Source organism: Macaca mulatta, chromosome 2 (assembly GCF_049350105.2).
Source record: "Macaca mulatta isolate MMU2019108-1 chromosome 2, T2T-MMU8v2.0, whole genome shotgun sequence".
NCBI classification, from domain to species: domain Eukaryota; kingdom Metazoa; phylum Chordata; class Mammalia; order Primates; family Cercopithecidae; genus Macaca; species Macaca mulatta.
In genome coordinates, this window is record NC_133407.1 from 59,288,667 (window position 1) to 59,315,549 (window position 26,883).

General features: G+C 40.3%; 2 protein-coding genes across 3 annotated transcripts in view; one reads left to right on the forward strand and one right to left on the reverse strand.

Annotated features, from left to right (window-relative positions):
* Positions 1 to 6,543: 6,543 nt before the first annotated feature.
* Positions 6,544 to 8,954, reverse strand: LOC706734 (MRE11 meiotic recombination 11 homolog A (S. cerevisiae)-like). Its single transcript, XM_077994098.1, is given in 9 exon segments — positions 6,544 to 6,591; positions 6,593 to 6,918; positions 6,921 to 7,093; positions 7,095 to 7,455; positions 7,458 to 7,575; positions 7,639 to 7,686; positions 7,688 to 7,878; positions 8,178 to 8,306; positions 8,309 to 8,954. Coding segments are annotated over 9 exon segments (2,040 nt in total).
* A 4,488-nt stretch (positions 8,955 to 13,442) lies between these two features.
* Positions 13,443 to 26,883, forward strand: part of KCNAB1 (potassium voltage-gated channel subfamily A regulatory beta subunit 1) — a 420,197-nt gene continuing 406,756 nt past the window's right edge. Inside the window, exon 1 of one of the 2 annotated variants that reach the window (XM_077990673.1) lies at positions 13,443 to 13,573. In XM_077990673.1, the coding sequence (XP_077846799.1) occupies positions 13,566 to 13,573 (8 nt within the window). In that variant the 5' untranslated portion in view covers positions 13,443 to 13,565. Of the gene's footprint in view, positions 13,574 to 15,560; positions 15,876 to 26,883 lie in introns of those variants that run through there. The other variant, XM_015131744.3, reaches the window with a different exon arrangement.

Here is a 26,883-nt window from a genome sequence, read left to right on the forward strand (position 1 = left end):
TCACCTCCACTGTGCTTTCATTTCTCCTGCCTGCAAAACTCCAAGTCAGCCAAACCGCCCCATTTCTCCAGGCTTACAACTGGACTTCTGGGCACTCCAGGAGGTAGTCACAGGTCTGCACTAGCAAGTGCTACTATAAATTCATGGCCTCCAACTTCAGGCAGGCCCCATTCCCAGGCAGCTCTTTCATCCACTGTGGAGACAGTGGCCATTTTAGAACATCCTCCACTTGCTGATTATTCTGTTTCTCCTGCAGATCCATTCTCAACCTCTGTCTTTTCTGTGTCCTTATTGTCCAACCTCTACAGACTATCATCTGGCTCCCTTGGCCTCTGGCTTCCTGTTGGGCTTGGTCAAGGGAAGCACCAGCAGAAGAATGAGAGGGCAAGAGGAGAGGAAAGTTGGGCTGCTTATTTTCCGCCTTCCTCCCTTCCTCACCATGCAGTCTCCACAGCCTCACCTCCTATTTGTGAAGGATAAAACATGGTCTGTCTAGCTCTGAATGGGTAGCATATCTGTTTAAAAGATCATACTAGCTGGGTGCAGTGGCTCACGCCTGTAATCCCAGCACTTTGGGAGGCCGAGGCAGGCGGATCATGAGGTCAGGAGATTGAGACCATCCTGGCTAACATGGTGAAAACCCATCTCTACTAAAAATACAAAAAATTAGCTGGGCGTGGTGGCGGACGCCTGTAGTGGAGAATGGCGTGAACCTGGGAGGCAGAGCTTGCAGTGAGCTGAGATCCGGCCACTGCACTCCAGCCTGGGTGACAAAGTGGGACTCCATCTCAAAAAAACAAACAAATGAAAAACTTGAAAAATAGTATTTCAGGAAGAAAATGGATTAAGAAACTGATTAGTTTGTCAAACATTGTTAATGCCAACATTGCACAGTTACTTTTTAGTTATAACTCACAAAGGAAATCACTGGGAAAATTTAAATATGGTACATCAGCACTTACTAGAAGGTGCTATGGTCAGAATGGGCATCAAGACACAGGAAGGCATGTTTCATGCACCATTGAGGCAGAAAGCAGTGTCTTAAGAAGCTCACGGCCAGAAGCAGGTCTTAGGGTTTGAGGCAAAGAGAATTCACATATGGTCTTATTATATTAATAGAAGAGTCTGTGCTGCATTATGGGAAAATTACTTGCCCTGGTTTGAGTTGTATTTTCATCCCTACTCCTACTCTCCCTTCCCCCAACCCACCTGGGACGATCTGTACTAATCCTGCTAACCACTATTTGTCAGGAGGAAATTTTGTATAGAGAACATATGTATTTGACAAAATCAGGCACGTTTGGGGTGGTATGGCCATAGATGAAGACATATGTAGTCTTTAACAGGCATGCAGCTCAAGTTTGAAGAGTTGCTATTTTTCAAGTAATGAAAATTATGGAATAATAGTGAAAGAGCATGGATTTTGGAATCATTCAGGGATAGGTGCACTTAGAAAAGTTACCAAAACTCTGTAGGTCTCAGTTTTTTCTGTACCACTCAAAAATTATGCCTTCTCCACCCTGTTCAGCCACTCCATACACACAGTCCCCGCATACGTGCAGACTAAAGCCTCAAACTTCGATGTGCATATGAATCAACTGAGAAACCTTATTAAAACGCAGATCCTGATTCAGTAGGTCTGGGGTGATTCTGTGTTTTTTGTTTGTTTGTTTTGTTTTGATGAAGTCTCACTGTTACCCAGGCTGGAGTGCAGTGGCGCAATCTTGGCTCATGACAACCTCCACCTTCCAGGTTCAAGCGATTCTCCTGCCTCAGCTTCCCAAATAGCTGGGATTACAGGCAGGCACCACCATGCCCGGCTGATTTTTGTATTTTTAGTAGAGACAGAGTTTCACCATGTTGGCTGGGCTGGTCTTGAACTCCTGACCTCAAGCAGTCCGCCCACCTTGACCTTCCAAAGTGCTGAGATTACAGGCATAATCCACCACGCCCTGCTAATTCTGCATTTCTAGTAAGCTCCCAGGTGCTGCCCAGGAAGCTGGTTCTTGGACCACACTTTGAGAAGCAAAAAACTCTGTGTATGGATAATCTGAGTGTGAAAAGAAAATGAGCCAATGTTTTTTTGTTTTTGTTTTTTCATAGCAACTGAAAGTCCCACAATGTGCCCCAGCCTTTTCCAGGACTCCTTACAGGAATGATGGAAGTGCTGTGAGCAACTCTGAGGAGTCTGCACCCCTGCAGATGCTTGGGTCCCTCCGGTTGCTTCATTCTTAGTGTGGTCAGGTCTGCTGCCCCTACTGGCCCTGTCTCGTGCCTTCTCCTAATTTATGTCGTAACTAATCACAGCACCTTAGCCCTCTTATGGTGCCTTAAATAGTTATAGGGGAACCTCTATGCTTTCAGTCTCCTCACCATTAACCAGCCTGTGCAAAGTGTATCCTAAATCAGGCCACTGACATTTTGGAATAATGAGTTCCCTGGTGATATGGCCTAAACTTCACAGGTACTGGGTCATCACTGTACAAATCAGCTTTTGGAAGCTGGAAAAAAAAAATTGGGTCAAATGCTTCAATGTGCATTACATTTAAATAAAACATGTGTGGATACTTTGACACATTTAAAAAACACTCTAGGTGTTAAAATGGAAATAATATAACAATGAATGACAAGATGTTTCATTTATCACTTACTATGGCTAGATGCTTTATATTCAATATCTGTAATCCTCAAAGAAACATTGAATCTGTATTTTTCTCTTGTGCCAGTGGGGACACAGGAACTCAGGAGCAATAACTTGCCCAGTTTACACAGCTCATGTACAGCATAGCCCGGGTCCACCCACCTCTGTCTGATGCCTGTTAAACACCTTCTCCCTCTCCAGATCAACAGCTCTCTCAGGCATCCTTTTCATTAGACAACCGCTTCCCTAAACACATGCATTGTTTTAGTTTTGCTATTTACTTTCTCATCCCCAATATTTGTGGTTTTTATTAATGAGGTTCCCCTCAAGGCAATGTGATCATCATGTTGGAAAATATTAGTGAGAGGTTTCTTCAAAATATTCAGTCAAGTTGAAACCCTAAACAAAATGATATTCTTCTGTGTCAGGTGTGGGTGAGAAATGAAGTCATTTCTTTTTTTCTACCAGGTAGCAAGGCAGTATCAGTGTATAAAGGGTAGGAATAATGCATCCAAGATGTGGGTCGTTATTTGTTTTTTCACTGTAGGGCTGAAGAAATATTTAAGTTTGTACTGAGTCACACGTAGCCTCAGTGTGTTATTTTTATTGGGAGTGATTGAATTTTTGTGACTGAATTTATTTGAGTGATTGAATTATGAGTGATTGATCAGTCCCTAGGATTGAAACTAAGGCAATGTGACATAAACAAGAACTGGACCAAAGGAATCACAGCATCAAAACTCTGACAAGGGAGAAATGGATTTAGATATTGGACCCCCAAAATAGATTTTGTGAATTAGAAATGCCCTTTGAGTCTATTAGTAAAGGGCCTTTCAAGTTAAAAAAAAAAAAAAAAGATCTTTGAGAACATTATAGCAATAAAGGGCACTAGTTGGGCCAGGCTTACTGATAATCTGACATTCCGAATGTTTCCTGTAAGATAACAAAATGTCATCAATTCTAGTTGCCTGATCATTATCACAACTTGTCCACGTTTAAAAACAAGAAAGTAATTACTTCTCATTTTACACACTCTCTACTTTTCCTTTTTGGGACCATGCTCAGTTCTTTGTCTCTTCCAAAGGAGAGGAGGTGGTGAAGAAGCAGATGATTTATATAAGAGGCTGCTAGAGGCCCACAGAGGATATTATTTTTTTCTTGATGTTTCTTTAAAGCAGTGATAGCAAGGACAGCATAGCCTTTAGCACATATTTTGCTGATGGCTTCAATGTGTTTTCTTTATTTGCCAAACACTTAAATATTTTTAGAGAGAGTTGCTCCATGCTTTATAAATAGCGATGTTCTAAAACTTACCAAGATGCACTGTGTTTTCTTTCAATGATGATGTTCTAAAAGAAATGTGTGGCATATTTATGCAGCAAAAATGCTGTAAAAATACAAAGCAACTCCTTACACAGTGATAAGTATGTAAAAGGCGATAAAGATGACCAACAGTAATTCATGTTTAGCAAATTAACAGGAAGGAAGAAATCTTTTTTCCTTTGCCTGCACCAGGTGGGTAAGGAAAAAATCCAAGGCATTAGCGGAGCAAATAGCCAGTGTGCTACCTACTAATACCATTAAGTGAGAGTGAAAGAAATTGATCTCTCAAAACATAGTTAATGCACAGAGTTCTTTCATGGCTGGAAGGATTCCATACTCTTTGTGTAGGGAAATACCCTTCTCTATACTTTTGGGTGGTGGTCCTTGAGTCAGCAGCTGGGGGTCCTGGAAGGAATATATGGATAGTGAAACACAGCATCAGGGTTTGAGTCCCTGAAAGCTGCTTAAAGTAGAGCAAGTCATACAACCCATCTGGGCTTCCATTTCCTCATCTAAAAATGGAGAACGAAATGAGAATACATGTAAAAATGGTTCAGATCCAAAACTAGATGGGTATTAGTTATTGTGATCATTATTATTGTTATTCTGACTGTATATAGCAGCCTGGTTTGAACTTCTTCGTGCTGAGACTTGGAGGTCCATATCCTCATGCTCCTCCTGCTAGGCTCTGCCCATCATGGTCTATATCTACAACCTGCTTATCTGAAGATGTATGTGTTTCACTTACTTGGGAATAGTCTGATGTTCTACCAAGTTCAGAGGATGCAGGGGACATTGGAAACAAATGTGGATCATCTTAGAACGAAAATTGAAATAATTTTACTTTTTACACATCATGGTGGCCAGGAATACAAAAACATCACTCATTCCTCAGTGTGTAGCTCATGAAACCTTAATTCCCATTGATTACTGAATAAAAATTTTGGCAATTCAAGATAAACAGTCACCTTTGAAGGTAAAAACTCAGTCATTTTGGATTCTCTCCTCGCCTCCCTTCTCCGTAGGGGTGACCTGTGTTTCTAAGGGTCTTATGTATTATCTAAGCCGGGGCAGAGCACCTGGTCTCCATGCCATCCTCAGTCCTCAGGGGCCCACACTACAGGGCTGCTAACCCATGCGCCCGGGATGAGACTTTCTCCCCTCACATCTGTGGGCCTCCAGGGCCCCATTTGTGCCCTTTGTATCCCCTTGATCTCGACCCCAGCTTTCGCAGCTGCTGGCTTCCTCAGGCATTCCTGCACGACTTTTGATGGCAGGGACCACTGCTAGAGAAACGTTTGGCTGCTGTCCCACATCATGCTGGGGGGATGTGTAGGATGATTATACCTCCTGGTTTGCAGAAGACTTTGCCAGTTTTTGCCTGTTGTCTCTATGTGACTATTAATAGCACTCTTCATGCTCGAAAGTGTCCCAGTTTCGCAGTACATTCTACAATTGCTCAGGGTACAGGACTCAAGGAGGCTGCCCTCAGGCCTACGTTGCCATAATCTTCCACTTCGCTTCCACCTGGATGCCTCCTTGGACAGGGTAGGTCAGGCCCAGTGGCAACTCAAACCTTATCCAGTCCACTCCAATCCTTTCATCCTGCCTCAAGTTTCTTTTTGGCCTAAGGGAAAGGAGAGAAGGAAAGTAATACTTACAAAAGCGAATATTATTCTCCACTCCATGCCTTTATGCTCTAAGCTTTCTCCTTACTATTTTTTTTGGTGTGTGTGGTTATTCTACTCTTTTAATAAAAACATATCTGTTCAAACTGTAAGGTACTTCTAATCATTCAGTCTTTTAGGAAGCATTAGAAAAAAACATACATACTAATGAACAGTGAGTTTAGGCACAGGTTCACATAGTTTGTTTTACTTTCAGGAAATCCAGAACCTCTAGGAAATTATTAAATTATGAAGAAGTTACATTTAATAAGCTCTTTCCCTCAACTTTGGCTAAATGCGACCATTTATATAGCTACATTTAGAAAACTAAATGTAGAAAACTAAATGATCATGGAGCAGAAATGTAAAATGGTATATTTATTTTAATCTTTACTGAAAAATGATGTTTAGGGGTGGGGTGGCTCACGCCTGTAATCCCAACACTTTGGGATGCCAAGGCAGGTGGATCACCTGAGGTCAAGAGTTCGAGACCACCCTGACCAACATGGTGAAACCCCGTCGTCTCTAATACAAATATAAAAAATTAGCTGGACATGGTGGAGCATGTGCCTGCAATCCCAGCTACTTGGGAGTCAGAGGCAGGAGAATTGCTTGAACCTGGGAGGCAGAGGTTGCAGTGAGTGGCGATGGTGCCATTGCACTCCAGCCTGGGCAACAAGAGTGAAACTCTGTCTCAAAACAAAACAAAAAGAATGATATTTACACAAAGCTCTTAATATAGCTACCTGGTTAAAAAACAAGGTGAATCAATGCTATTGCATATGTCCTTGAGCTGAGAAATTTCTTACTTATGGAGTCATGCTCAGGAAGCAATACTTAAAATCTTAAACTGTAAACTCTTAGCATGCAACGTTTTGATTTTTCCTGTATCTTGCAAATTTCTCAGTGCCACTAAATATATTGTCTACTATTTCTTCTTAAAGAACTAATGTTCATAAAAAGGATTATCATCGTCATCCTCATCTGATTCAAAATCAACCCCTTTTAATAGCTGGCTCTGGGACATGTTTTTGCTGGATGATGTGCTGGACCACTTTTGATCTGTCTATGAAGTGGTAGGAAAAATGTCTTCTTCCACGTCTGATTCATCTACCTCAATCACCTCTGAGTAATTCTTAGTGACATTTTGGGAAGGCTGCTATCTTGTAGATTTAAAGGCATCTGTAATAGACATATTTCTAGATGCTGGCACAGTAGTCTTTGAGTTCTTGCTATGAGTAGAAGTCTCCAGAACAATGCCTGCTCTTCCTCTTTGAGACTCTCCTGTGATGCTGAATTCTGTCCTCTTCCTCCTCTTCCACCTCTTCCTCAACCTCTTCCTTTGTTGGTTGCTGCCGAGATGCTAACATCAGAGTCATTAGCCATCTGTTCTGCTAAATCTATACTCATAAGGTCATCAGCACTAAAGGCAGAAGCAGGTTCCTCTGATTGAGATCTGGATGTCATCATTTTCACTAGTATTTTTTTGTCTGTTTTCTCTGAAATGACATACTTCCTCATTTATTTTATCTTCTAGGGCATCAATATGATGCTCTTTAAGAAATTGTTGTGTTTTTTACAACTGGTATGTCACTAATTCCTCAGTGGCATCTTTCTCCTCCTTGTCCACAAATTCTTGTACTGCTTCACCCATCCCTCTTTCTGTTAGCAGTGAGAGTAGCACATTCTTCTCTGCAGTTTGAAAATATTGTTTTACAAGATCTTCTACCCTTAAAGTTGTTCCTTCTGAAGAAGATTTTGTGGTAAGTTTCCTAAAGTTGATCTCTTCTCCTGTTTTTTCCTTTTGTTCTCTATGCCTGAAAAATGGATAATGTCTTTTGGATTAGCTACCAGATCCACAAATTTCTGACTAAGGCGAAGAACGTTGAAATGTTCAAAACCTTCACTGTAGTCCACTCGCAGTGGTATAAAAGGCTTCTCTGGCTAGCGAGAATTACCCAGATGTTCCCGTTTAGCATTTTCAAGCATTTCTTCAATCTTCGCCACACAGAAGCTTTGTATGGTTTGGGTTACTTTACGATTATCTGGGTTAAAAAATGTCTGGATGATTAGCCAGAACAACATCCTTCATGAAAAACTACTGCACTGTGTGAAGAGGAATTTTCTGCATATTCGTTTTCCTCCCTTTATTACACAGAAAACCAACATGTTTCTTTACAGCTTCTCCTGGGGAAAGAGAAGTAACCACTAAGCTTCCAGGTTGTAAGGTATAAAACAGTTGTTGTTCTTTTTTTTTTTTTTTTTAGATGGAGTTTCACTTCAGTTGTCCAGGCTAGAGTGCAATGGTGTGATCTCAGCATCTCAGCTCACTGCAACCTTTACCTCCCAGGTTCAAGTGAGTCTCCTGCTTCAACCTTCCAAGTAGCTGGGATTACAGGCATGCAGTACCACACCCCGATAATTTTGTATTTTTAGTAGAGACGGGGTTTTACCATGTTGGTTAGGCTGGTCTCGAACTCCTGACCTCATATGATCCACCCACCTTGGCCTGGCAAAGTGCTGGGACTGCAGGAATGAGCCATTACGCCTGACCTGTTGTTCATTTTTAGTTGGAGCTATTTTACACTCATATGCACGGCCCCAGATAACAAGATCAATGAAGTCATCCAAAAGTTGTTCTGGACTGAAGTTAGTACTTCCATGTTTACTCCTGTAATCACAAATAAGTTAAACCAAGAGTTCTCATCTTCTTTTGATCTCAACATCGTTACTTTCTTATTGACAAACATTCGATAGAGCCTTTCATCTGGAATGGATCCTAAATCATATAGTGCAATCTTTGTGCTTCCTTTCTGAAGCAAAACCAGACAAATGTTTATCTTCTACTTGGACATCGAACGTCCAAAGTGATTTACAAACCCAACACAACTTACAATGTCCAGGGCACAGCGTGCATGGGCCCCCATGGGATCATCATGATTGTCATGAATACTAAACACTGGAATTGAGATGTTGAGATTGCCATCTTGATAGCTCACCCATGGAAACTTACTAAAACCAAAGTCGACTGATTGATCACTGAGAATTTCAAACTGGACAGGACTATCACCCATACAACATTTTCTTAATAACTTGAGGCAGGTATGTAATGTTTTCTTCGAGGGCTTATTTTCATGAAAAAGATCACCACCTAACAAAATAAAATCCACTTCATTTTCCTGGGCAAGTTTTAAAATTTCATCAAGTGTTACACACGTGTCATTTCTTCTGACCGCATCTTTCTGCATAAATCCAAGATCAATATGTATTGCAACTAAGATTTTAAACAAGTTTTTATCATCAAGTACTTCTGCAGGACTCATTTTTATGGTCAGTCAAACTCCTCTGTGACCAAGTTCTTCTCCAAGAATCCCTGGGTCCTGTGCTCAAATGTCAGAAAATTCACTCTATTCCAAATTCTAGAAATTCCCACTCCTGGACTCTTCAAAGCCCCACCCATTGGGACCCGAGGCTGTCTTCTTTCCAGGAAGAAAGAGTGGGATCTGTGAGAAGAAAACAGCACGGTCGGACTTGCCTCTGAGAATCCACAGGGCCATAAACCTGAATTCTGTCCTTACTGTTTTAACAGAAGTTTCTGGAAATCAAACAAAACAAAACCTTTCTATTTCAGGTTTCTGGCCCTGCCACTGGCATTTAAGATATCTTGTTGATGTTAAGGGGAGAAACCTAACATCATGTTGAACATTGCTTCAGGATGCTGAAGGTGTGTGTGAGAGGTGGACTAAGGGCAAGTGAAAGGGGGCAAGGTAGACATTAAAGGAAGCAAGATAATCCAAGAAAGAAAGAAAGAGAGAGAGAGAGAGAGAGAAAGGAAGGAAGGAAGGAAGGAAGGAAGGAAGGAAGGAAGGAAGGAAGGAAGGAAGGAAGGAAGGATGAACGAACGAACCAGTTGGATATAAAGTTGACAAAGCAGGTTGGAGGTCTTTAAAATCAGTTTGGTGGATTTCAATATTATTCTCGGGTACAAAGGAGCCACTGAAGGATTTTGAGTAAGGGAGAGAGACATATTTAGATTAGATTTCCCTCATCCCATTTTTTAGAGGGAAATACACATGTCAGGTAGGTAGATTGAATAAAATTTTGGTAGAATTAGAAACGGAAAGAACAGATAAGGATTTTAAAGTCAGCTTTTATAACTATACTCAATGAGGTAAAGAAAAATATAATTGCTGTGAATGAAAGATAAGCAATCCCATTGGAATAATGGAAACTATAGAAAATAACCAGATGACAATTCTAGAACTGATTAATACATTATTTGAAAAATTTTGAAAAGTCACTGAATGCACTTACCAGGATGGAGATGACAAAGTGAGCTTGAAGACAGATCAACAGTATTATCTAATCTGAAGAATAAAGAAACAAGAATGAAAAAGGTGAACAGAACTCCAAGTACATGAGGAACGATATTAAAAAACCTAATACATGTGTTATTGGGGTCTTAGGGAGAGGAGAAAGAGAGACTGTAAAAATAGTGCCCAAAACTTTCCCAAATTTGGTGAAAGACAGAAATTTACAGATTCAAGAAGCTCAGTAAACCTCAAGCACATAAATACAAGAGAAGTCTAGGCATATTATTGTCAAACTGATCAAAACCAAAGATAAAGAGAAAACACAGAAAAGAGCCAGCAAACCCAACATATTAAGCCAGGCCTGGTGGGCTCATGCCTGTAATCCCAGCACTTTGAGATCCCGAGGCAGGTGGATTGCTTGAGCTTGGGAGTTTGAGACCAGCCTGGCAACATGGCAAAAACCCATCTCTACAAAACATATAAAAACTAGTCTGGGAGTGGTGGCAAGTGTCCCAGCTACTTGGGGTGCTGACTTGGAAGGATCACTTGAGCTTGGCAGTTTGAGGCTGCAGTGAGCCATGTCTGGACCGCTTCCAGCCTGAGTGACAAAGCAAGACCCTGTATCAAAAACCAAAGAAACAAACGAAAACAAAAAAGCAAAACAAAACAACCCCTAAAACCTAACATACTGCATACAAGGCAAAGTGGCTTGACTGATCACAGACTTCTCATCAGAAAATATAGAGGCCAGAAGACAATGAGAAACATTTTTTAAAGTGCTGAAAGGAAAAGAAAAACACCCAGAGGAAATATTCTTCAAGAATGAAGTCGATGGCCGGGCACGGTGGCTCAAGCCTGTAATCCCAGCACTTTGGGAGGCCGAGACGGGCGGATCACAAGGTCAGGAGATCGAGACCATCCTGGCTAACACGGCGAAACCCCGTCTCTACTAAAAACACAAAAAATTAGCCGGGCGAGGTGGCGGCGCCTGTGGTCCCAGCTACTCGGGAGGCTGAGGCAGGAGAATGGCGGGAACCCGGGAGGCGGAGCTTGCAGTGAGCTGAGATCCGGCCACTGCACTCCAGCCTGGGCGACAGAGCGAGACTCCGTCTCAAAAAAAAAAAAAAAAAAAGAATGAAGTTGAAAAATGATATTTTTAGATAAAGAAGAATTTGTTGCTCTTAGATATGTAATGCTAAGGAAAGTTCTTCAGATTGTGGAAAATGATAATAGATGGAAACTTGTATCTTCAGGAAGAAATAAAGAGCATCAAAACATGGTGAATCTGTGAAAAAATACAAAACAACCCTTTGATTACTCCACACCTACCCAGAAATATTCATCCTCCTACATCTTCTCAGTCCTAGCAAGTGGCTCAGGCCATGATCCTTTGGGACATTCTCAACTCCCCTTATTCTTTTGTATTACTTTTCTTGTACCAATCAACCAGGAAGTCCTATCCTTTCTACTTGCAAAACATATATACACATTGACCACCGGTGTTCACCAGCCTGCTCTAAGCTACCCTCATCTCCACCGACATCATTGCAATAGCTTCCAAATCACCCTCCTTTCTTCTTCCTTTGACTCCCAATGACCTGCCCTCAGCACCGTAGCCAGAGTGATCTTTCGAATATGTAACTCTGATCATTTCACTCCTCTGTCATAGCCTTCTAGAAGCTCTCCATCTCAGCTGGGGGTGGATACATCATCATTTTTATATTTATATTTAAAAATGTATCATGAATCTAGTATTAGATCAGTACAGGTACTATAGTGTACAATAATGTATTGTGTATTTCAAAATAGCTGGAAGAGAAGAATTTCAATGGTTCTAGCATAAAGACAAATATTTAAGGTGATGGATGTCCCACGTACACTGATTTGATCTTTACAGATTAAACGAATATATTAAATTATCACATGTACCCTGAATAGATGTACATCTATTATGCAGCAATGAAATATACATATATCATTTAAAAATGACACATCACTGTGATTTTTATGTATATTTGAGAAGACATTCAAAGGACTGAATGATTTTACTATAATAAAAAAGTTCCATTTTCATTAAGTTATTTATGTAAACAAGATTTCTCACAACACATACCTTTAAAAATGAAAACATAAAGAGAATAGAATTAATGCTTAATCCTACCTGTCTCAGTCTCCCAATAAATAACATACCTCCATGAACACATGACCTAATTCAGAAAAAATATTGCAGCCCTATACAAGCCATTAAAAGACAGATTTTCAAAAAAATTTATTTTTATGTTAAGCAAAGTTTATCAAAATTTATAAAATCTGCATTTGATCAATTATGTCTGATTATAGTTGTCAAGATGACACAATCCCTAAGATATCTGATAACACTTAATCTTATGGTCATAAAAAATAATTTAAATTTTTATTTATATTAATACTTTCATTGCATCAAAATTATTTGACAGGGTCATCTGTAAGACACTGTCAAGCATACAAATATTACATATTAAAATAAAATTCTGGGTGAGAAATTGACTGGAAAAAATTAGTTCAGGGAGAAAGAGGAAGAACGTTAAATTTCCAGCTGCTAAAGAAGAGCTTGTTCATGAATTTTTAAAATGGATAATGATAGATATCAAATAGCTATGGGATTTAAATTTCACTGGATACACTTAAGATAGTGATGTAACCACTTTATTTAAAAATAATACTATGTACAATATGCTAGATGTTGCATCCTTTGCAACTACGGTCATGCATTCCTTAACAACAGGGTCACTTTCTGAGAAATGCCTCCTTAGACGATTTCATACTTGTGGGAATATCATAGAATGCACTGACACAAACCTAGATGGTATAGCCTATTCCACACCTAGACTATATGGTAGAGCCTATTGATACTAAGCTACAAACCTGTCTAGCATATTGCTGTACTAAATATTGTAGGTAATTATAACACAATGGTAAGTACTTGTGTATCTAAATATAGAAAAGGTAATGGTTGTACTACACCATTATGATAACTATGATGTCACTAGGTTATAAAAATTTTTCAGCACCATTATAATCTTATGGGACCACCTTGGTGTATGCAGTACGTCATCGACTGAAATGTCATCATGTGGCTCGTGACTACTTAATTTATGATGAAAAATGTTGTTTGTATACCTAAAAGTGTTGAAGTTAATACTTAGTTTTCCAAATTTTTAAAAGGGAAGCAGAAGCAGAAAGTTTAGATTCTACTGATGCAATGGTTTCTAACCTGGAGAATAAATATTAATACTTATTGAATGTTAATAATGCTAGAAATTGTTCTAAGTGTCACACATATATTGTTAAATGTTTATAATAAAGATATAAGTAGTGTTCTCATTACTCCTGTGCACTATAAAAAATCCCAAAACTTAATGGTAGTGATAAAGCAAACATTATATTTAGCTCACAATTTTGTGGGTTAGGAATTTGGGAGGGTATGAGTTGGTCATTGTAATTTGGGATGTCTTTTGCAGTTGCAGTCAGATGTGGGCCGGGACCGCAGTCATCTAAGGATAGTGCCCAAGCTAACTGTTGTCTGGAAACTCAGCTGGGGCTACTGATCAGAGCACCTGCAAGTGGCTGTCCAGCAAGGCAATGTTAAGGTAATCGGATTCCTTACAGAATGAACATTCCAAGAGTGGTGGGTGAAAGCTGCATGGTCTTTCTGACTTAACTGTGAATGTTACATAGTATCAATTCCACCACGTTTTACATCAAAGTAGTATGAAGCTCACCCAGATTCAAGGGGCTGGGAAACAGACCCCACCTCGCAATGAAAGGAGTAAGTAGATAATTATCTCTATTTTTATAGATGAAGGGAATAAAGCATACTGGAGTTAAGAAATTCGTCTAGGATCGCAGAACTGGTACATGATGGAATTAGGATTTGAACCCAAGCAGTCTGACTCCAGAGCAGAGCTCTTAAACACAACAGCCCTGCAAACCAAGGACATTGGGAAGCCCTGTGTCTCCTTGGCTGAATGAACATAGTGCCCTTTCCACAGTTCCATTGCAGAGGCCCCTACTGAAACATCTTCAAGAATATTAAACTGGGGGGATTGTCTCCAGTCTGCACTTTGGGGAGTCTGGTTGCTATGCATTTAATGTTGCCAGAACTCCTCAATGACTCAAGGGATGGGAGCAAAGAGAGAAGTTGAAGAGGCTGTCACCTGCTGGTGCTAACAGTTCCTGAGACCCGACAGTGTCAGATGGGACTGACCCTGCTAGTTGATATCAGCTGCCTCCTTTGATACATGCTTCAGGCTGCACATTAGTTGGTGGTCACAGTTCTAATCCTAGACTATCCTGGACACTGATATCAAACAGCTTTTACCCAAATATGCAAAAGTCCACATAGCTGATAATTGGTTAATATTGATATTGGTTAATTAACAGCCATAAGGATCCTCAAAGACCTTGACAGACTTTCCAGAAGAGCTAACGGCACTTTCCTATCTCTTTAATAAGACATGCTTCTTTCCTCCTTCCTCTCCTGCTCTTCTCAGGGGCTCTAAGGCCTTGCTATACCTCTATAATTTTTAACCTACGGTCTTGTCATGGAAAGAAAAATTCATGAACCTTCCCAAGTTCTTTACATGCAGCAGACACTGAGACAGTTGATCCAGAAGAGACTTAAGTTGATTGAGGGGGAGGGTACCCGGTGCTTAACGGGTCACTAAACAACTCTGTGATAGACCCCTAGGTGGACCCTGACATCATTATCTCCTAAACTAAAACAGAGTCAGATCCATGGGTGTGTGGGGGTCAACCCCATGCATCTTAACCATAGACCATCAACTTGGCTTTCTTTCTTTTTCCCAAACTAGTTTTCATGTACACTGGACATACACATACACATCCATGGACATACAGGCTCCCACCATTCCCTCCCACTCTTCTGTTTTTTCACACCAACTTTGGCCTTCGTCTTCCCAATTATCAGGTAATTCTCATGGCTTCCATTTGTCAGAAGTGCTGGGAGGGGCAGTTACTGAATCAGTTATGAGGGCTTACCATTCTCACATTAGGAATGAAAGAGTGCCTGACATACGTTATGTGGTTCACTGACATTCAAAGAAATATAAAATAAATGTAAAATGTTAAGGTTTACACAAGAGAAATAATCTTCCCCTTGCATTGATACTGTTAAACTTATTTGAGGAAATTCACATGAAAACTTTTAAAACTCCAAAGGGACTCTAATCAGGAATGGCTAATGAGCCTCCAGAAATCTTTTATAACCTAACATGATTATCAAATATAATTTACCAAACCTATATGACCAAAGGTTCAGAGTTGTCATTATTAAATAAAGCAAAAGTCCTAACTTTGCAGAAGAAACAGCCACTGCCAAACTGCAGTATTACAAAGTTGTTGGGAGTTGTTTTTAAAATTTCCGTGTTTCAAGATATCACAGGTAGTGGCCACCTTACCTCTTCATTAGGAAAGGTTAGAGATACATTTTCATCCCAAGCCACAGACCGGGCTCAATTACAGCTTTGTGGCAGGATAAGGTTAAGAGAGGTGGAGTGGGCAGGGACGAGGGAGGGAGACAGAAGCAGAAAAATCAATTCAGATTACTTTGATGACAGTGACTTCCAGTCTTCTCTGAAAGACACAAATCTGCACGATGCTGGCAGCCCGGACAGGGGCAGCGGGGAGTCAGATCTCAGAGGAGAACACCAAGTTAAGGAGACAGTCTGGGTTTTCTGTAGCAGGGAAAGACAAATCTCCCAAGAAAGCCTCAGAAAATGCTAAAGACAGCAGCCTTAGCCCTTCAGGGGAAAGCCAGCTCAGGGCGCGTCAACTGGCTCTGCTGCGCGAAGTGGAGATGAACTGGTACCTAAAGCTCTGCGACCTGTCCAGCGAGCACACCACCGCTTGCACCACCGGCATGCCGCACAGGTAAGCTGCCCCTGCTCTGCGCGGGCTTTGGGAGACGCCATTCGAAGGTGCTCTGGAGAGCACTTTGATTTCTTTTCCTGTGCAGCTGGAAATCTTAACGGCTCTAATTGCCTTGGAGATGATTGGCACTTCAGAATGTGTAACCACAAGGAGCAGGATCTTGGTGCAAATGGCAAATAATGTTCCCTGCATGGTTATTCAGAAAAGACCCCTTACAGGGAGGCAGTGGATGCTTAGGAGCTGACCGCACAGAAGAGCATTATGATTTTTCTTAAGTAAAAATCAGAGGAGTTCAGAGATGGTAGGAAAATGCTCCCTTCCAAAATGACTGCAAAAAAGAGTTTGTAATCTTTCAGCATTTCCTTTACTCTGAGAACTTGGGGATGAGGGAAGCACATTTGTTTTGCCTGTTTGAAAGTGTGTAGTTGAGTAGTGTGAACTTGTTGAATGAGGGGTCCGGCTGGCTATAGGGATGCAGAATGGGAGATACTGACCAGCAATATAGGGATCTGAGTCCCGTGTCGAAGACAGATAACATCAGGAGAAAAAGTACCTTTTAAAAAAGAGATAAATGTAAGGCAAATCTCTATGGGTTTTCTTTCTGTTCTTTTCTCAGCCTCAGCTTCAAATAAAGCAGAGGAAGGATAATTTCACAAATCCCAGTGTTCCAAGGCAAAACGTACTGAGTAAAAAGTGTCTGGCGTCCTGAAATTTAAGGATGCTTATTTTCTATAATTTGTGCAAAAAATCTCTTAGGAATTAGAGATAATTTTGGAAGAAAAAGTGCTGTGAAAATAAAGCCTAGAATAGCTATCTTATTAAATGGTAATAAAAATTCATTTGAGATGAAAAATGGTTCCAATTACTTGATCAAAGTATGGAAAACTCCTTTTGTAGTGACTGTATGGTAGCACTGAAATTCTGCAATGCAGCCTGTATCAAAGCATCCAGTGGACTCTGAGCTGCCTTTCTGTCTATATTTCTAATTCCAAGAGACACTACAGAAAAACTTAGTAATTGAATTAACTTGTGCATATAGACTAAAAACTTGTACCATACACTTTAAAACTCCTCAACTAACTTTCATTTTCTCTTTCTCAAGGCAGCAATAAATAGATATTTTAAAACCTAAACTATTATTCAAAAATCAACGTTTAAAAATTAGCACAAAATAAAGCTTCTGGAAATGTTCTGTGAAATATATTTGGTATTCATGGCCAGAGTGGTTTGTCTGAAGCTCTTGTATATGCTGTTGGGCTCACATTTGGGGTACATGAGAGGAAGACCCAAGGAGAATAGTCTCATTTAAAGAAAGTTTGAATGAGCTTGTTAGTGTTGGGGTGTATCTCGTTACATATCTCATATTTCAAACTATTAGATATCTCACATCTACAAATCTTAAAGCTATTATTAAAGAGCCTCTAGGAAAAAGAGTTAAGTGGCAAAGGAAAGCATTGAAAATGGTTTTCTTCCATAACATTTTCCTTGACTTACAATACACCAGAAATTTCCTTTAAAGAGTCTAATACAAGACCATAGAATTCTTTATTATCTGACATTCGAACAACATTTAACAAGTCAGAGTGGCTTATTAGTTAACGTAACCAAGTTTAGCAAGAAACTTTTGGGGAAAAGCAAATATCTGCTCTTTTCTGCTTCACTTAAGCAATAATATTTTGTTCTGTAATCAGAAAAGACTGGATTAGACATGATCCAGAATTAATGTCTCCTATGATAATCTGTGCGGCAGTGTTATTCATCACTGATTGACAATAGCATTGTGTTTGCCTTGTTTAGTGAAAGGGTTGAAAAAGAGTGAAGGTATGTCTCACATCATCAAAAATTAAAAATGTCCCATCCTTCTTTATTATTGCAGCATGATTATTTCCAGGAAGAAACGAGTATGTGTAGTTGGAACTAACTCTATTTTTAAATTAAATATATTTATTACAGAGTTCAATGTTTGCATAGCTCAGGAAACTAAGGCAGTTTTTCTCATCGCCAGCAACTTTTTACCTCTCAAATGTTGGAACTGCATTCCTCTATTGAGTCCTTGAGATTCCTGGACAGTGACAATGTCTGATGGTGCAATCTCTTCCAATTTCAATGTAAGCGATAGAGTGTGCGATCCCCCAAGTCACCCAAATTTTTCTTTCATTCATAAATGTCAGTCGTTGAGAAGTCACAGAAAATTTTCTTGGACTTCCAATTGTTCTTTCTTCCAATAGCATGGCCCGCGAGTGATATCTCCATTAGAAACTTGTACATAGAAGATAAATGTGATTAACTTATAAAATATTAACAACTTTATCCACCTGTGAAACATTACTTATGAGACAGAATATGAAACGTATTGAAGAGTCCTTGAAGACATGACACATTTGCTATTGGCAATAATTCTGTGGGTCTTCGGTTAATGTTCATCAGTAAGGAATGGCTAGTGAACTCAAACTTGTTTCCTTTCTTGGAAGATGGAATAAAAATATTTTACATCAGGTTAATTCTAGTTCCTGAGGAATTTGAGGATTGCTTTATGTCCAGATTCTATGGTAACTTATATTTGAAACAAAGGGTATTACTAAATGATTGGAAGAAAGCCTTAGAGGTGGGGGAGATTCAGCAGTCCTGGTATATTTAAGAAGTAAAATTGCAGGCAGCAGGATAGGGAATGCACATTAGGTTTGTGGTAAGTAGATCTGACTCCTTTTCTGGGCTGTATTTACATATGACTATATAGTGAAACAATCTAATATACTTTGCTTAATACAGATTTATTGTTCATCTCAGAGTTGACTGATAACTCTGTGATACTGATGTTTTTAAGGTGACAGTTCATGGCCCTGCACACCGAGGGAGGATGGGGCAGGGGCCAGAGTTCTGAAGTTGAAGGCAAAGGATTGGCTTTTCTTCTTACTGCTTGTGTAACTGTGGGCATGTTTTTTAAAAAAATTATTGTTTTTGAATAACATTTTTTTTCTACTTACAAAAGTAACATCTGAACTTTGTACTAGAGTTTGAAAACAGAAGAATATAAAGCAGAAAAGGCCACCATTGTTAATATTTTGGCATGCTTTCCCCAACATTTTGAATTTGGATTATGGGTAAAAGTCAGAATATGATCATATCATTCCTTTTTTCACTTAGTATTACAACAATCTATTTTATTGTCTTAAAAACAATTTAACATTTTCTAAGGACTACATCTTATGACCATATTATTGCTTAGCCATTCTTCTTTTAGATACTATTTATCATTATTAGATATAATATTACAATAATTATCTTTGTATCATTTTAACCATATTTCTGCTTACTTTCTTAGGCTCTATTTCTTTTTTTTTTTTCTTTTCTTTTTTTTTTTTGAGATGGAGTCTCACTCTGTCGCCCAGGCTGGAGTGCAGTGGTGCGAACTCAACTCACTGCAACCTCTGCCTCCCGGGTTCAAGTGATTCTCCTGCCTCAGACTCCCAAGTAGCTAGGATTACAGGTGGGTGCCACCACGCCCAGCTGATTTTTGTATTTTTAGTAGAGTTGGGGTTTCACCATGTTGGCCAGGCTGGTCTTGAACCCCTGACCTCAAGTGATCTGCCCCCCTTGGCCTCCCAAAGAGTTGGGTTACAGGCGTGAGCCACCGCGCCTGGCTGAGGCTCTATTTCTAGAAGTTCAATTAATGGATGAATGTATTATATATATGTATAGATAAACATATACATCTACACATATACATAGATATGCAAATATATATATTTATTCTTAATAAATATTATCCAATTGCTTTCTGGAAACATTTTTCTCATTATACCTTCTCACTATCAATATTCAAGAATGCCTATCTCACTGCTTTCTCTGTACTACATAATGTTTACATGGAATCTTTAACACTGAGTTTTTTTTTTTTTTTTTTTTTTTTTGAGCCAGAGTCTTGCTCTGTCACCCAGGCTGGAGTGCAGTGGCCGGATCTCAGCTCACTGCAAGCTCTGCCTCCCGGGTTTACGCCGTTCTCCTGACTCAGCCTCCCGAGTTGCTGGGACTACAGGCGCCCGCCACCTCGCCCGGCTAGTTTTTTTTTTTTTTTGTATTTTTTAGTAGAGACGGGGTTTCACCGTGTTAGCCGGGATCGTCTCTCGATCTCCTGGCCTCGTGATCCGCCCGTCTCGGCCTCCCAAAGTGCTGGGATTACAGGCTTGAGCCACCGCGCCCGGCCAACACTGAGTTTTATAGCTCAACAAATTGTTGGGTTATTTAATGAACTTTTCCAGGTCTCAATTTCTTTGACTGCAAAAGGGGACCAATACCATTGTAAAGAACTGTTGTAGGCCAGGCATGGTGGCTCATGCCTGTAATACCAGCACTTTGGGAGGCCAAGGCAGGCAGATCGCAAGGTCAGGAGTTCAAGACCAGCCGGGCCAACCTTGTCTCTACTAAAAATACAAAAATTAGCTGGGTGTGGTGGTTGATGCCTGAGGTCCCAGATGTTCAGGAGGCTGAGGCAGAAGAATTGCTTGAACCCCGCAGGCAGAGGTTGCAGTGAACCGAGATTGCTCCACTGTACTCCAGCCTGGGCAACAGAGCAAGACTCCATCTGGGAAAAAAAAAAAAAACTGTTGCAAAACTTAAATGAGATAATGTGCAGTGATTTGAAAGAGTAATGTGCTTTGTTTTCACACTCTGTAAAATAGGGCTTGAGATATAACCCATACTGTACATGGTACATTTAAACCCTATGAAGAAAATTAAGGATGGATGATTCCAAAAATCCCCAACAAAAGTGTATACTTCACCTAGCACCAAGAGCACCTAGCATCCTGCTGTGCTCAATTAATATTTTATAAGAGACCTTTGTGTGTCCTCACCAAAAGCTTTTTAAGGATTCGTAGGATACCATCCTGCTGAGGAAAAGTGATTTGGAAATAGTATACAAAGAGCTTTTAAACACTATCTGTATTCACATTTCAAATGATAGTTGACTGAACCTATTAAATTAGAGTTACTAGGAACATTTAATAGGGCAAAGTGACATGTGAGTGAAAATTTAGCTATAGCATTTTAATACTGATTTTTACCACCTTAATGAATGTTTCTTATTATCTAGGACAGTAGTTATACTGAGACTCGCTCCTAATATTTTCTCTCTCTGCTCTCAAAACTGCTTGACTTCCAAGAAAGTGTTTACTCACACTTGCTTCTAGAAGGCCAGATGTGGTTCTGTGTGAGAAAAGGCAGTTAGTTTTCCAGGTGAGTTTGGTAGACTTGGTTCCTGCCAACAGGCAGCAGGAGATCCAAGAGCTTAGAAGCCTTTGGCTGAGTTTATGAAAGAATCTGAATTGATGCAAGAAGTTTATGCAAGAAGATATTCTTGTTAAGAATCAAGCTGGAGGTCAGTGAGTAAACATTCGACAGCCATTGATTGAGATTCTTGTTTGTACAAGGCCTTGTAGGTGACACAAAGATGAAATTTGAAAAGATTCTAGTTGCTTGCAGCCTAGGAGTAATTGGATATGGACTTGGAAGATGTGCAGGATTTGAGCAGGAGGAGATGGGGAGGGGAAGGCAATCCATGCATAGGGAAGAGTGAGCAGAGGTGCAGATAAAGGGGGCAGGAAGTGAAGATAGAGAGCTGCTTCTGTTCACGAGGCTACTGACAGCATCCTTCAAAGTTTCTTGCAGGCTGGATCTGGGAGTGTGGCCAGGAGAACAGGAGGAGAGGAGGCCATTTGACTACTTTGGAGACTGGGGAGTTGGGTAGAGGGGAGGCATAGAGGACAGGCAGTATGTGCAGGCCAGTCTCAAGAAGAGGCAATGCCGAGGAGGAGAGAGGATGATGGTTGAAGTCTGTAGTAGAGTCTGGGGGGAAATTTGTAGGAGAAAGCTGATCTGTGGATGTTTTTAGGCAGAGGGGAGGAGTCCAGGGGAGAGAGAATGTGTGTAATGCAAAGAATAGAGCAAAATCGTCCTCAGATCCCCAAGGAGGGGGAGCCTCTTGGGTATCAAATGCAGGTATTAGCTTTGGCAAAGTGAAGTGTAGTTGGGCCTGGTGATGAAAATGAAGCTCTGGAGTCTGGTGGCCAGCAGACTGCATCTCAGCAGTACCACTTACTAGCCTGGAGGCTCTGGGTAAGCCCCTTGCCTGAGAGAAGCAGTTGGTTTTGGTTGAGGCCACAGATCCTGGAGCTAGGCTTCTGGGTTCAAGCCCTGGCTCTACCACTTACCAGCTATGTGATTTAGTCTTCTCAGCTATAACAAGTGGGTAATGATGGCAGTAATACCTTAGGGTTGTTATAGGAGCTCAAATGACTTAAGTAAGTAAAGCTCACAGAACAGCAGTGGGCACATACAGTAGTAAATATGATATTATACAAAGGTCTTAACATCATTCCTGACGCATGATCTATGCCCTTGCTATTATCATGAGACTGTTATTGGAGATGCCAAAACTAGGGATGCCTCTCTTTTCTGGAGTGTGCTCACACTGATTCTGTAAATGGGCATAAAAATATCTAGCTCATAAGACTGCTGTAAGGATCCCATGAAATGATGTAAATCATCTGGTGTAGATTAGACACTCAACCAATTTTGGTGCTCCTCTCTGCCACTTTCCTCCTTTTCCACATTCCTGGAACATAGTGGACAGCATCAGTAAGATGGTATCTGGGATGGAGTATGGAAGGATGGAAGTGAGCTACAATGGAATAACTCTAAATTATTCAAACCAATATTTTTTTTCCTAGAAAAGGCTATTAATTCATTTTTTGTTGTTGTTGAAGAGAAAGCTCTTCCTTTTCTAAAAGATATCTATTTCTTAGAGCAGACACATTCTCTCTAAGGCTGTAATTCATGTCATATTTGTATGAGCAGTCACATAGAAGTATTTTTTCAGAGATATTGGAATATGAGGACATTTTTATGTAGTTTACTGTGATTTTAGTTATATGCTAGAAAGATTGCCTCCTAGCTCATCATTCTGTTGTTTTGCATGTTAGAGAAAATCTTGGACCACTGAATGATTGGGCTAGGAGTGGAAGGGTGAACATCAACAGGACAGGATTTAGGTAGCCAGAGAAAGTTACAGTGTCCCAGCAGCAGCCTCTGGGGAGTGTTGGAGTTGCCATGGTCACTAAAGATGGTGATGATGTCCTTTGACTTGGGCATGAGGCTGCCATTACCCTGTGTAACTGCACCACCAGGGTGATGAGTTGGAAGTGGACATCCCTGGACAGGCATATCACTTCACAGGAGCAGCCAAATGCACAGGGGTTTGTTCAGTCTGCAACCCTGTGACTGCTTTTTTGGTTATCTTGACAAAACTGAGCCAAACTAAAGGAAATCTAAAAGTGAGAAAGTTTTAGATTTCCTCTTCATTTAGCGTGTGTGTGTGTGTGTGTGTGTGTGTGTGTGTGCGCGCGCCTGGTTTCTTCTGAATGACTGTGGACACACCTAGAAGGCAGTGCCTCTATCTTGGTCTTCTGACTTGCCCATAGGATTCTTTCCTAACTGGCCATTGATAAATTAGATAGAGCGTAAGCTCTGGTTCCTCTTTCTCTGAGATCTCTCTGCCATTTCAGGGAATGGGCTCATGTAACAGTAGGAAAATTGGTTGAGGGGGGCCGGGAGTCATGATTCAAATCCCATTTTGTAGTGTGGTCATAAGTAAGATTTTTAAAGTTCTCCGGAACTCAGTGCCTCCTCTGTAAAATAATGAGGCTAGACGAGATGATCCCTTGAGCTTTGTCCAGCTTTGAGCCTGCGGGGTATAATGACATAAACCTGACCAAAGGGGCACACTGTGTTGTTTATAGAGACAGTGCAATTGAAGTATCTCTGAAAGAAAAAGGGGATGAAGTGATGCTTTGTTTTGAAGTTGTATGAGAAGGAGAAAACTTCTCTTTGATTTTCAGAGTGTGTTATTTTAGTGATTGGTTGATTACTGACAGATGTTTAATTTTTTAAAAAGTGTTCTTTAGTAGAAGGAGACAGAGTAACACAAATACCCACAATTTGTAGTATCCTTGTTTATGAAATGTCTTCTCGTGCATTATCTCATTTGCCTTCACACAACGTAGAGCCGGTGTTCTACTTTCCTGTGAGGCAATTTACCTCATAAAGGTGACATGCATGATCATCTAGGCCCAGATCCCAGGTCTCCTGGTTCCTTGTCTGGCTTCTTTACATGGTTTCAATGTTTCCCAAACTATGGCACTCTAATTGTGCCAGAGATGATTTTTGGGGGCATGTGGAAATTAAATCTTTCAATGGGTTGATAATTCATTTTCATGACTATTAGGAAGAAATGTATAACATACACCTAAAATCTATGAATTCATGGCTATTATAGCAGGGCACAAGGATAAGGTTTAAAATACATGAGGCAATTTATAGGAAAACATTCACTAACAATGAGTAGTGGTGGAATTCAGATCTGACAAAAATCCTCAAGATGATACACAAAGGACTATTTCTTTCATCTCCTTCATAATTATTAAACATTTATAAAGCATCATGCTGTCTTCCAGGGGCTTTTTATAGTCATTCTGTTTAATCCATACAATAACCTCATAGTCTTGTTACAACCCATATCCTTCAGTGAAGGAGAGTGTGGTTCTGCCTATTCATTTTCTGTCAATTTTTGATTTTTTTTCTTCTTTTCCCATTAAGGGGATGAAATATTCCTTGAGCTACCTCCCTGCTGAATATGCTCAAGTATGTTCCAGGTTATCTCTTTGAGCCTTTGTTATTCTACTCCATATCCAAGGTCAACCTTTCTAGTTCTGTCTCTATGTACTGAATACTCTGCTTCTCTGGGGTGTGGTGATATCATACCATGAGTTTAAATTTAGCCTTAGCTATACAGCTTAGTTGTATTTTATACAGCTTGGCTTATTAAGTTTTCACATTTACTTTTCACGTTATTGTGCAGTTGTGGTATTAGCCAGTTAGAGACGTTGTGCCTCTTGCATCCTCTGTAAGTCGCCATGGATATATAAGCTGGGGACACATTAATATAAATTCTGATGTCAGACTGACTTAGGTCTAAATTCAACCCCTTACAATCTATGTGACCTGGAACCTCAGTCTTCTCACCAGTAAAATCAGAATAGCAGGGTTACATATTCGTAGAGTTGAGAAGATTAAATGAGATAATATCCATAAAAGTTTTAGCATAGTGCTGAGTGCATAGGAAGGGGCCTTCAGCAAAAGCCATAATTGCTATTTCCCTTTGAAGTGCCATCAGGCCCTCTGTTATTTTGCCTCCCTGATCTTCCTTTAGCTAAGAGTCCCTCTATGAGTTCTTAAGCTTGGGAAAATTCTCCAAGCCTTAGCAAATGGTCTTGACATGCTGCTTCCCTCCTTGCTTCAGTTAGAACCTTGTTCTTCTAAGATTTTCATTCATACCCTGGTTTAAAATCTTTTCTGATTAACATGGATCAAACACCTTGTCTGTCTCACATTTCCTCTCTCCATGCACAGTGGATCCATCTCTTGTCTCTCGAATAGAAAGGCCTAGATTTAAATCCTAGCTCTGTTTCTGGCAGGTTGTGTGGATTTTAGCAAAACACCTCTCCTCTCCAAGCCTTGATTTTGTCATCTATATGGTAGAAATGAAAACATCTATGTTATCCATCTTCTAGGATTTTAAAGATTAGATCCAAAGTATATGTGAATATACTCTGTATGTTATAAACCACCATCTATGTGTTCGTTATTATTTTTATTACCTTCTGCACTGGACATGGGCTCTAAGTCAGCTTAGAACACGGCTTAAGAGCGTGGTCACCCCTAATCTGTTTTTCTAGTAAACATAGGGGTAGATACAGCCATGCTTCATTCCTTGACCTTAAACAAGCCTTCCTGGGTGAGCTGACCAAAGTCCATGACATCTCTCTTCTTTTCCTAATATCAACAACTGTTTATTGATTATTTATTATATAGCTAGCACGTTCCTTAGATATTCCATTGATTCCTTCCCAGTGATCCATGTGCATGTGATGCCTATTTTTATGATCTCCACTTTGTGGAAGGAAATTGAGCCTTAAAAATGATCCTGCCCAACGTTAGCTGGTTAAGTATGTGTTAAAGCCAGTACTTGAATCTGGAGAATCAGGCTGCAGACTGCAGATGCACATCTTAGCTCAACAGAATGTCTCCCCCCTCGTTTGGGTTGATTATAGATCACTACAAAGATGCCACTTTAGTAATTTCACTTTTCACCTTCACTTTCTACCACACCATAAGGTTCTGTAACTCAAGATGTGGCAGTCATGTCTTCCCCTCCCTTTTGAAGTCTTTGCTTCTTGCCCTGCACCTGTCTATCAAAAGGCTGGGAGGCTGAAACGTTGGAAAGTCACTTGGGTGGATAGCAAAGTGTTGTGTCATAGGGTGAACTACGGATTTTTATATTTCCTCAGGCTTTTCTCCCACAGGAGCTGTTTCCATCGAAAGATCTGTGTAAGTGCAGAGGCCTGAGGAGGCACCCAAGTGGCATCCCTTATAAGATAAATTTAATTCAATTTCAGAATTTGAGTTTAAGTCAGTCTTTGGCCACCTCCTTCTCATCCTAGCTCTGAGAGCTAGACAGCAATAGCTGCCCGGGTCTTTCAAATTGTAGACTGTGGTTGTCACTGAATGGCATGTGCTAATTTCCTGCCAGGGATTTTTGCCATTCTATTGTGTGTTTTTGCTGCATGGGAGGAGGAAACAACACAGTTTTGAGGAGCACTTACTCATATTTCTTTGGAGATGGCAGTTGAAACACAGCTTTCCCCAACAGCCTCCCCAGGTATGTGAAATGTCATCAGGTGTCAGTTTTAGAGAAATACCTCCATTCCATGGCAAGAGAAATTAGGAACTTTTTGTGCATTGGTACACACATTGTGACCTAATTTCAAACAGAAACTTGCCAAATATTTCTTCAGTCTCCAAAAAATTAAACTAGGCTTCCCGCCAGATATCTGGCTCTGGTTTCCAATCCAGGAACGGCTCCCAAATGCTTATTGTGGATAGGTTGTAGGTG